Here is a 12,201-nt window from a genome sequence, read left to right as displayed (position 1 = left end):
TAATCGAAGTACTGCCTCTTTAAAAAAAAATTCGACCACCTAAGTCAATGTTAGCCTATGGGGAAGGTCCCCATAGGCTTGCCTGTGATTTTTTGATCGAAGGATTTTCCTTCGATCGTTGGATTAAAATCCTTCGATTCGTTCGATTAGAAGGATTTAATCGTTTCGATCGAACGAAAAATCCTTCGATCGATCGATCGCAGGATTTGCGCAAAATCGTTCGACTTCGATATTCGAAGTCGAACGATTTTAGTTCCCAGTCGAATATCGAGGGTTAATTAACTTAACCCTCGATATTCGACCCATAGTAAATCTGCCCCTATATATTTATAAGAGAAAGCATTTTAATGATATTGACGACGCAGCGTCTACATTAATTGACTGGTATACTGTGTTGCTTGAAAATTCATCAATATACGATCTTATTAATAATGTTATATAGCAATATATTTAAATCACTATAAAGATCAGCGTGTGACTGTATGAATTAAGGAGGTATGAGCTAAGGAAACCAAAGCAAATGCTGAAAACGGAACCTGAACCCAAAAGTCAACATAATTATGTATAATATCCTTTTATCATATCATATATTTTGCAGATTTTCTATTTGTTTTTATTTATTTATTTATTTTTTTACATATTTTATGCAGACTTATCTGTTGGGGTGGACTATTTTCTTTGACAACATTAAAACAATATACACTGACGCAGTTTCGTTTTTGTTTTTTGGATGGGAGCTTTATCCTACACAGGCCCCAAAATCTCCCCATTTTGCTTTTCTTCCATTAATAAAAGCGCCCCTCAGAAACGTTACATAATTGTGGACCATTGACTAAATGCCACAATGCTTTATCATTGAATGCAGCGTCTCTTGTCAACTGTGATAGCGGAATGGATTTCTTACTTAGGTCAGCTGAGCCCTGAGGTCAATCAATATTCTTCAATTTGTGATGAGTTACATTTTCCAACCATGTGCCCTAATGTCAAAGAGCTACATTACCTACGTCAGTGTTGGTCCTACTTCTTTTTAATCAACTTTTGGCCATGAACATCATTTCTGTTGGAGGCACAGTTGCAAGAACACAAGGGAAAAGTATATTTCCGAGATGAATATGCAAAGACAGACAAGAAAAATAGGCCTTTCAGAAGCAAGAGCTTCTTGGGAAGAACAAGGTGTTCGTGAAGTGGCAACTGGGAAGCTGGAAGTCATGGAAAAGTTCTTCACCCCATTGCCCCGCTCTGCTCTACACAGACCAGCAAAAGAGCAACTAAATGTGGGATCAAGCTGGAATGAAGTCCAAGAACCTTACTATGCAGAATCTCTCTCCTCCTCCTCACCATCATCTTCTTCCTCATCTTGGTCTTCAGAATCCAACTTTAGAAGTCAGGAAGGGCTATCAAGATACCACTCTCATGACCCCCATTCCCGCTCCTGTAATGACCTTACTGTGGGAAAGGGGAGGAGAAATGATGATGAAAGAAGGGTTTCTACTGGGAAACACAGTGGGAAACTGGTTCGGAGAAGATCTGAAAGAGATAGCACAGAAAGACTTTCAACAGGAGTTTGTAATGCTGGATCAAACAATTTGAAAGTCCCTCCTGGACATGGAATGGATGCAGGATTCCTTGATGGTAAAGGGACAGATAAGGGAAATCTGAAAAATGGAGGCCGTAGAGCACGGTCCATGGAAGTGCTGTCAGAAAAAGATACAAGGAAAGAACAAAAGACGTATAAAAGGAACATCAAGGAAGAAAAGCAAACATTTTCAAAATTCCTGGATGAGATAACCCTCCAGGTGCTGAGTCCCTCAAACCTGAACTCTTTGGGAGTGAAAGGGCAGAAGGCTAGTGCTCAGACACTCCTGAAAAACTCAAGTACTGATAGCTCAGGTTCTAGAGGGAACAAAGGCCATCATACAACAGCAGTACAGCAACAGGGTGTCAGGAGGAAGGGTCAAGAAAAAGCAGAAGCTTCCGGTGCGTCAATACCAGTTGCAGACAGGCCAGGCTTAAGAAGAAGTCGAGATCTGAGTACAAGTCCTGATTCTGCTTCCTCCGTGGTATGGAATAAGGAAATGGCTGAACCAAAATCTGGTGTGACGATTGTAAGGCATGCACTACAGAACCCTGAAATTCACAGACAACATGGTGGCATTCAGGCAAAGGAGAAATCCAGAGGTGGAAGTCTCTTTGAACAGACAGGGAGAGAAAAAAAAGAAGGTCACAAGAAAGGAAAAGTAAGTAATGTAGGCACATGCCTAGGGTCCCCTCTTTCCTCACTCTGCCGGCTGTGTGGGACTGTACAGGTGAGCATACCTATTCACGTGTGCACGTCTATTCAGCGCTGCGACCGGCCAGGCTTCTAGTCACATTACATTTTCAATAATTAACCAGGATCTATTTTCTCCTTAGGAAGTATTTGATGATACAACCCCAAGCAGGTCAGTTTATTGAGTTTATTAATGTGTCTTGAGATACTGTTCACCTTTTTCTGCCCATTTCCCTCTCCATGTTTTGGTCTGTAATTGTATATCTGTTTGCCTGTGATTTTGTTTTAAGTACCCATTTTTCCATTATGGGAGACTTTTATTTCACTTATCTATCTCTGTTATGTTCCAATAGTGAATTTACTTCAGATCCTACCACACCAGTACCCCTAATACCTCCTCCAGATTGGTGGCGAGACTCAGTAACATCCCAGGCCTCTGAAAAAAATATGGAAAACCTCAGAGATACATCCAAAAGGTGAGACGCCTGTAGAACAGCAAATATATTGTATAACATCTCCAGAGTTGTCTACCCCAATCTTCAGAGATCATACCTAGGTATTAGCACAGAATGTGAACAAAAACCAATATGAAATATCACCTGCCTTTTGTTTAGTGCCTTGGGCAGTACCAATACAGTATGTCCCTATTGTTATGTTTTTGGCAAGATAAAAGAAAATGGCAGAGCTTCATTTGTAAAATATACCCTAATTAAGTAGACTTTAATAGGCTTTATCTTGAATTAATCTGAGGTTAGGGTCTCCAGGTACAGACTGATCACTCACCACATAAAGGAAGTGGCCCGAAAATTCTTAGTAGCAGGCACTCAACGAAGGCAAACTTCCACCAGGCAGTTAGTTCAAAGTGTAAACAAAGTTTATTGTGTCCACAGCGTTTCGTGTTACAAACACTTAATCATAGGCTATCTTAACAGACCCATGCCTCAACTATTTAAACAAATGTGCACCGATCAAAGCCAGTTGAGGTGTACCAATATGGCGCCTAAAAAAAAAAGTCAAGGGTGTAATCTTGATCCACACCCACTGATACTAAACAAAAGCATTTTGATTTGTTAATTGATGTATTGTTTTGGTGGTGCACATTTGTTTAAATAGTTGAGGCATGGCTCTGTTAAAATAGCCTATGATTAGCATTATTAGCTTGTTTAAAATGTAATAAAGTATAATTCCTTTTGCAATATAGTATGTCACTTATCTGTATAAAGTCCAGCCACAGTATAAAGCACTCACGGGACGTTTCGGGAAATATTTCTTCCTTTTCTCAAGCGTTTGCATTGTGCAGTAGCGTCTAGGACTCCATCATTGCATACAGATCGCATCCATGTTGGGCGGAACAAACGTGGCCGATCACTGTGATGACGCGTCCTCATAGATAGGAGGTGATTCAGAAATATAAACAGTCGGCAAGAGATGGTACCCCGAGAGGTCAATCAAAAGATCGTGGGGGACCTGGGGGTCATTTATAATGCAAACTGCAAAAAAATACCCACTACTATTGGGCAATTGTTTGCACTTTGCACTCCTGTGATGTGTAACTTGCCTCAGTCCTCTCTGCTCAGTTCTAGAATACAGAGACCTACAGAATAACCTGTCGACTATGTGCTGTCTGTAGGCAGCACTTGACCCAAGAGGTGCCGGCACATAGGTTCCCTCCATCTTGGATGATTATCGGTGCAGAGAGGAGCATTCCCTGGGGACTATTATCATTTCTATTATTATGTTATTTATATTGTTATGATTTCTCTTTCCTCCTTACACTTCAGGATGATGGATGAGTTTTCCAACGCACAGATGAATGAACACCAAGAGAAAAGCAATGTGAGCTGCTCTGTGAGTTTCATAGTAACTATTCTTAAGGGCAAAATGATAAAAGCAACAGGCAATAAAAATAAGGGTGGTCTGCGCCTCTTATCTCGGGTTTATTTGTTTATTCAGCATATTCAGTATAAAAAGCAGAATTCCATGGGGAGCAAGTGCTTGTGAGCATTAAAGGACAAATTCACGCACTTGCTCCCCAGGGAATAAAAAGTGACCCCTAATGTGAGCATCAGTGGCCACAGGGTGCAAAGAGCCATGTGCTTATCATCTGCATATGGCCCAGATGCAATTAGTTCCTGAATAAGCACCAAGGGTGCAATTTTGCACCCCTTAGTGCTTTGCATTTAAAGTTAGGGTATTAATAAATGAAGCTAACAGTTAATAGTGGTGATATACGCTGTAATTTATACAAAAGCCTTAAGACCATGACTATAGAAGGCTGGGGAGTCTCTTAGATGATTCATAAAAGTTAAATTGGTACTTCTAGAAGGATCTAGAAGATTATGTAGAAGCAGGACTGGAAAACATGTACTGCAAATGAATGCGCAGAGCTGCCAGTAAATGGTGAGACTCACCCAAAACAAATGAAACATAAGCTTTATAGGGCATGTTTTGTATGGCATGAAACAAAGCAATTGTATATACAGTAGTATATTCTCACCCCAAATTCATCTATTTGAGTGTGAGATTATCAGTGTTCCATCATGATGACAGTTTTTTTGTGCCCTTTACACAACTTATTGTCTTTTTTCTCCAGTTCTGTATCTGTTCTTAGCACCACCTCTCCATGAATAGTCCTCTTCCACCAGAGCTTAGACCTTCTCAAACACTTAGTAGCACCCTGCTCTCCTACCTTTCCATTCTCCCTCAGTACTCAGCATTCCCCCATGCATAACCTTCCTCCATGAATTACCCTCTTCCACCAGAGCTTAGACCTTCTCAAACACTTAGTAGCACCCTGCTCTCCTACCTTTCCATTCTCCCTCAGTGCTCGGCATTCCCCCATGCATAAGCTTCCTCCATGAATTACCCTCTTCCACCAGAGCTTAGACCTTCTCAAACACTTAGTAGCACCCTGCTCTCCTACCTTTCCATTCTCTCTCAGTGTTCGGCATTCCCCCATGCATAACCTTCCTCCATGAATAGTCATCTTCCACCAGAGCTTAGACCTTCTCAAACACTTAGTAGCACCCTGCTCTCCTACCTTTCCATTCTCCCTCAGTGCTCAGCATTCCCCCATGCATAACCTTCCTCCATGAATTACCCCCTTCCATGAGAGCTGAGACGAAGACCTTTGTGATCAGTTTGCGCCAACCTATTCTGCCTCCATTCTCAGCTCTTATCCATTATCACTAAGTTGATAACATTCCTTCATGCACAGCCCTCCTCCATGCATTTTGATCTAACCCTTTGTGTAGTCTTATCTTAGAAGAAGGTGGTCTACTTTTGTGTAGTGCCAATAGCTGTCAATGGGTGATTGCTAACATCTAGAGTTCATTTTAAAGAACTTCTTCTTCTGTCTCCATTTACTATTTCCATAGCCAAAAAAACTGGATACAGAAAAGGATTCGGTTAACCAGAAGATCACAGAACTCCTTGATCATTTGGTCCGGGCCCAAAGTACCATCCGCGCTCTGGAGAAATTGAATGTAAGATGCTCCATACAAAAATGTTATATGTAGTTATATTAAATTACGGCCTTCTTATTCCACTACCCTTTTATTTACATTCAGGGTTCATTATTGGCAAAAATGTTGTAATTTTTCAACACAACTGTATGTGTGCTTCCCATAATACACAATTTAGCAGACTGTGGTGTGATTGGAACACAACTGATAAATGAAAGGGACAATCTGACTAACCAGTGACGTGAGTTACGGGGCCAATCCAACACTACTTGGGCCCACACTGGTGCTTCAATCAAACTTAAATTAATGCATTAAAGGAGAACTAAAGCTTAACTAAAGTAGTAGGCTAGAAACATTGTACATTATGTTTTGGGCTTCTGTACCAGCCCAAGACAACCACAGCCCCAAAGATCTCCAAAAGATGCCCCAGTAGCTCCCCATCTTCTTTTCTGCTGATTTACTGCACATGTGCTGCTGTCATTGTTAGCTTCTCAATAGCCAATCAGAGCCCACTGAGCATGTGAGTGTCATAGACACTTTCCAAGATGGTGACCCCCTGTGACAAGTTTGAAGTCCTGGATCATTGCTGCTATTGACAAGCTCAAACTTTAGCCTCGTGCAATAAGTTCAGTATATAAAATATGGCATTGTTAGCCATATTCATTTTTAGGGTTTAGTTCTCCTTTAAGTATTTTTGATTGAGTCATAACTGATGGGATGGGCTGATAATATGGATGCATTCTCGAGTAATAATTGGCTTAGAAATCAATTAACAGATGGTCATAAATATGAAATGTGAAGAGAACAGACTTTTATTGCTGGTGTATATTTAAATGCATGTCATGAAACTCTTTTGGCTGAAAAAACAGTTTGGTGCTGCCAAGTTCTCTACAACCTGCTGCCTTGTTACAGGGGTACTGTTGTCAAATAATGACATTTTATTGTTATCAATTGAATTCCATTTTCTTTACTGCAGTCGAAGAATGCTTTGTTATGTTCTGGGAATTTTCTATGGGTCGGGCACATTTGCAAACTTGTTTACCTTAATGCCCACACACTCGGCATTTGTGCCCCTAGCACCAATAAAAATTCAGCATAATGCACAGAATGTGGTGCTGACCGATGCAATGAAGCCCCAGTTGCTCAGCATTAAATACAGGGCACTCGTTTGTCTTAGTTTCTTTGCAGGTGGAGTAACTAGGGCTTTGGAGGGGCAAGAAGAACTAGAAGCCCCAACCACTTTCCTGCCCACTCCCTGCTCCATCTCCACCTACTCCCCACCCTGTGTTCACCCACACCCCGCCCCTCTCCACCCCATGCCGGAGCTGCTAGCCTCCTCCTTCCCTGATCGAAGGCAAGAAATTGGTTGGTGGAAGGGGGTTCTACATAACTTTAGAGGAACAAGATCTTGTGGTCCAGGCCCCCTGTTCCACGGGCTCCCCACAACCGCAGGGTCTGCTTCCTCTATGCTTATGCCACTGATCTTTGACTTCCCGCCTGGGAAAGAAATGTATTGCCCATTGGTTTGTCTTCTCTGCATCAACTAATATTTATTGTGGGTTCCTAATTAAAAGGTTCTATATCTTTGTTTTCACTTTGTTTTTGTTATTATCATGTAACAGCAAAAAAGTAATTCAACACCTATCATTATTTTACTACCTATACACAATTAGAATCTAAAGGTTTATTTTCCATTATATGTTGTTCCATTCCAGGTCTCTTCTTTACTTGCCAATTTGCCTCCAAATATGCTGGAAACAATTAATGCCTCCCACCATTCTCCTGATGGCACCAGCCAAGTGCAAACACCCCAGAACCTAATCTCCACTAGAATCTTTTCAGAGGCTCCTCAGGATAAATCTGGCAGAGATTTACAAAGCAAAGCGGAAAAGGAGATAGTGAAGGTCCCAACTCAACCATGTCTGACCGCTTTCTCCCCTTGGAGCCCAGGAGCAGACAAGTCATTCCCTGTCCTTCGCTCCCTCTATAGCTCCACTGAGAGTGACTGCAGCATAGAGGAGACTCTGCCTCGTTATAAACTGCTTTCTCCTCGCTTTCCTAATCTCGGGGAGAGTTTTTCGGATGACAGAAAAGACAAAGCCAACTCTTACGTAAGATCCAGATACTAAAATAGCTTTGATAATTTTATATTTGTTTGACATATTATGAGAATTTGAGCATAGAAGAATTTAATGAGATCACTAAATGAGTAAATGTTCAGGCTTTTCCATTAATTTTGATTATTTTAACATCGCTCAATCAATTTGGATGAAAAAAGTAACATGAGCTGAATATAAAAATAAATATCACATGGTGCACCACGACACAACATGTTACAGCAGTCAGGGAAAAAGTCATTATACAAGGAAATGTTCCTATAACCCTAAGTTTATACAGAGCAAACAGAGCATGTTCATTGTCACTGACACCAAAACAAAAACTTACAAAAGTTGTAGCATGTTTAGAAGATTAGGAACTCCTATAAAGCATAGGCCCTACTTTTGTGACTGCTGAATAGGGTTGCCACCTTCTCAGATCGGGGAAAAGGGGCAGGCGGATGACTTCAGGGGGCGGGTGGATGATGTCGGGGGGTGGGCAAATGATGTTGGGGCAGACCAGTGATGTAAGGGGGCGGGGCAGATGACTGCAGGGGCAGGACTGATGACGTGGCAATCAGCAATTGGCTTATCGCCATGTCATTAACGTCAATGGCCTGTCCAGATATCCTAATTTGGAAATACGGACAGGCACTTTTCATCCGGAAAGCCCTTCCAAAAACCGGGCTGTCGAGGTGAAATCCGGACAGGTGGCAACCCTACTGCTGAATTGAGCTAGTACGGTAAGTTTAAAATACAGAGTTTCAAGCTGTATTCCTTGTTAAGCTATCATTTTTGTCCTACATAGCTTCAAAGGTAACTAGAAGAATTTCAATCTATAATAAAAAAATATTTTTTATATTTCCTACAGGATGGTGAGACCGGAGTAGACAAAAGAACGGCTGGGGGCATAAGAGCTAATCTTTCTCTTTCAAATCTTCTGCCTGCTCATCGCCTTCATAGCCACTGTACCAGAGTTAGCAGTTCTGAAAGTTCAGGGGATGATGCCACGCTTGGCTGGGGTCAGATGCTGTCTCAAGAGCCTTCATTTGACTACCAATCTGCCCAAAAGATACTTGACACATTTCTAGGGCTTACATCTCCTTCTGATAAGTATTCTACACACTGGAACAAAAATATGGCTGGGTTGTCCATCACTGATACCACTCAGACTGTTGATACAACTCTAAAAGCTGACCAAAACAACACAGAACTTGTTTCCAGATCAAATCCCAAAAATGTATCCAGTGTGTTCCAAAGCAAAGATGCCTCAAAGCTTTCAGCTAGAACCTCTAAAAGTCCTCCTTCTTCTTCTTCCCCAAGCCCTTTGCATCACACCAGAGAGGATAAATACCATAGAAGTCATATGATTGACCCCAGAATGCCACCACTTCCTGCTAAAAGGTCCTCTCTTCCAAGAAATGTTTCAAACAGATTCCCTTCCCCCAAAACAGTGGAGGAAACAAGTTTTAGCCCAGTAGGGGTACAAGAGGGAGCAGCCCAGCCTAAATCAGAGTCCTATCACCCATTAGTATCTGTTTCCACTCCTGGAAATATCTGTGACTATCACAATAATAATGCTATGACTGCATATGTTCTCCGAAGCCCTACAGGATCTGAACCTATCATCAAAGGCTGGGATTGCCAAGGCTCACACCAGAATTCATGGTCAGAAGAAAGTACAGAAAGGAAGCCCAGGAAAGAGAAGACAGTTCATTTCCATACACTCAACAGTGATGAACACAATGGCAAAGATCAGCTCACCATAAAGACCAAGTTTATTGCCACTAAGTTCGGAGACCAGGGTTTGGGTGATAGCACTTCGTTGGATTCAACCATGCTATAAAAGGATTATCATGGTAACTGATTCTGTCTTATCACTAGCAGTACAGAGGTATTTATGAACTTCAGTGGACTTTTCTGGGGAAAAAACAAAACAAACTCGAATGGGAGGTTATTTATGATAAAAATTTGAATGCTTAAAATTCGATCAAATGGGAACAACCTGAATCAAATACGAATGAAACTCAAATTGAATTTTCCTCCACAGGGACGATTCTGGCTATAATGCCGCCTGAGGCGGCCTTCTTTCGCCGCCCCCACCCCTCCCCACGGCACTAACCTTTATAGCGCCGGAGAGGGCAGGGGCGGTCCGCGACGCTTAGTGCAGAGAGCGCAATAGCGCTCTCTGCACTAGAAGAGCCGAATTTCCGGTTTGAAAACCGGAAATTCGGCTCTTAGTTACCAGGAGCGGCATTTTTGCCGCCCCTGGCAACCAGGGGGGCGCTGCCGCCTGAGGCGAGTGTCTCAACTCGCCTCATTGGTGGAGCGCCCCTGTTCCTCCAACAAAAACTGAAAGTCAGGAAAGCTATTAACATCTTCAAATGGGTCAACGGACCTCTGCCATTGACTTGTAAATGTATTCGGCAGTGGTGAATATTCGAATTAGAATTGTTTTCTTGGTTGAGATGTGATAAATCTCACGTTTGAATTTACATTAGAGTTGGTGCTTTTAAATTCGAATTAGTGAGTTTTGACACACAAAAAGTAAGAAAATTTGAATTTACCATCCGTTCCTTAATAAATGTGTTGTTCACCAACATAACTCCTGCACCAAATGTCTCCGACACTGGTGAGGATATTTGTACTCCATAAATTATGTGTTTTCTGCACCTTCTAACAATTCACCGCCACTAAATAGAAGTCCAAGGATTATATTATGGATGCGCTGACAACTCTATAAATGGAAAATTAAGTACCCTAAAGAACAGAACTGCTAGAAGAGTTAATAGGGTCGCACCAATGTGAAGTTCGTTGTATATAACTGAAATAATTGTGAATAAAGAAACTCACTTCTTATTATGTGAGTAATTCATTGTCACTCAATTAATAAATAAAGTTCATTTGACGAAAAATCTATATTTAAGTGTGATTATTGAGTCACTTGCAAATAAGTTAGTAAATAATTCATTAATAAAGTGCTAGTGGTCCATAAAGTGCCAAACGTGTCCAAACGTGCCCTTACATCTAGTCTGTATTTGGTGAGATTATCATTCCATAGAGATCAGTCCATCATTACCCGTGTTTCGCCATCGTTACTGCTTTCAGGCACTTCGCTGATTTACTAACGGGCGTAGGCGTAATTTCCTAGCGAAAGAGACAGACGCTAGCGGTCATTCGCACTCTATCGCCAGGCGAATTTTCACTCTGGCTAATGGACGTTACTCTGCAAATTCACTAAGATGCGGATTTTACTGAACGTTACCTCTTTCGCTAGACCTGCCTTCGCATAAATTTTCCTCAATATTCATATTTTTAGTTGGAAAAAGTTCCCAAAAAAAACGCTGGCGTCTTTTCCTTTTTTCAGAATGATAGGCTGCAAAGTCCTTAAATTTTTATTTGGGTAACTGGGTTCCCCCATATATTTTCTAACATATGGCACATAAACTATACAGTGGGCTCATGTATAGGGCAATATAACACCTCTATTTTATTTATTAAGGTTCCCTGGACTTGTGTAATGTAATGTATTTGCTGCAACATATACGTCCATTCAACTTTAACTTCCCGCCATATGCAAATTAGCCTGAGCGAAGACCTCTAACGAAGCTGCGCTAGGCAGAATTGAACGCTAATGCGTCTTCTCTTTGATTGCTGAAGTAACGCTAATGAAAATTCGCCAGCATACGGTGCCCTGGACGCAACTTCGCATTTCAGTAAATTAGCGTTGTCTGAGCGAATTTTTGCCTGGCGAAGTGTTGCGATCGCTGCGAAGCCGTCGCTGGCAAATATTCAGCCGCTTAGTATATTTACCCCATAGTCCCTCAAAAAAAACATATCCTAAACGAATAAAAGTTAAATCCAAATGTGGAGATGGGGGCTTGTAACCTTACCGTTTTATTCTTTAATGCTTGTTTGTGGATTCAGTGTAAAGTACAGGTATGGGACCTGTTATACAGAATGCTCGGGACCTGGGGTTTTCCGGATAATGGATTTCCATACCTCAAGTCTACTAGAAAATCATATAAACATGAAATAAACCCAATAGGCTGGTTTTGCCTCCAATAAGGATTAATTATATCTTAGTTTGGCTCAAGTACAGGTATGGGACCTGTTATCCAGAATGCTCGGGACCTGAGGTTTTCCGGATAATGGATCTTTCCGTAATTTGGAGCTTCATACCTCAAGTCTACTAGAAAATCATATAAACATGAAATAAACCCAATAGTCTGGTTTTGCTTCCAATAAGGATTAATTATATCTTAGTTGGGATCAAGTACAAGTTACTGTTTTATTATTACACAGAAAAAGGAAATAGTTTTTAAAAATTCGGATTATATGGATAAAATGGAGTCTATGGGAGGTGGCCTTT

General features: G+C 41.3%; 1 protein-coding gene across 1 annotated transcript; it reads left to right on the top strand.

Moving 5' to 3' along the window:
- The first annotated feature begins 714 nt into the window (after window positions 1–714).
- Window positions 715–9,929, top strand: LOC121393155. Its single transcript, XM_041560792.1, has 7 exons — window positions 715–2,237; window positions 2,413–2,441; window positions 2,623–2,745; window positions 4,051–4,117; window positions 5,647–5,754; window positions 7,449–7,844; window positions 8,701–9,929. The coding sequence occupies exons 1-7, from the start codon at window positions 1,107–1,109 to the stop codon at window positions 9,673–9,675; spliced, it is 2,829 nt and encodes a 942-aa protein (XP_041416726.1). The 5' UTR covers window positions 715–1,106; the 3' UTR covers window positions 9,676–9,929.
- Window positions 9,930–12,201: the final 2,272 nt, after the last annotated feature.

This window comes from Xenopus laevis, chromosome 4S (assembly GCF_017654675.1).
Source record: "Xenopus laevis strain J_2021 chromosome 4S, Xenopus_laevis_v10.1, whole genome shotgun sequence".
Lineage (NCBI taxonomy): Eukaryota > Metazoa > Chordata > Amphibia > Anura > Pipidae > Xenopus > Xenopus laevis.
The sequence above is the reverse complement of the archived record's forward strand: the minus strand, read 5'-3'. Positions and strand labels throughout refer to the sequence as shown.

What these genes read in the sequence shown, in the direction of transcription:
- LOC121393155 (XM_041560792.1), top strand. Translation starts at nt 1,107, where the DNA reads ATGAATATGCAAAGACAGACAAGAAAAATAGGCCTTTCAGAAGCAAGA. An exon ending in AAGGTCACAAGAAAGGAAAA is followed by an intron (nt 2,238 to 2,412) that starts GTAAGTAATGTA and finishes TTTTCTCCTTAG; the next exon opens with GAAGTATTTGATGATACAAC. An exon ending in GATGATACAACCCCAAGCAG is followed by an intron (nt 2,442 to 2,622) that starts GTCAGTTTATTG and finishes ATGTTCCAATAG; the next exon opens with TGAATTTACTTCAGATCCTA.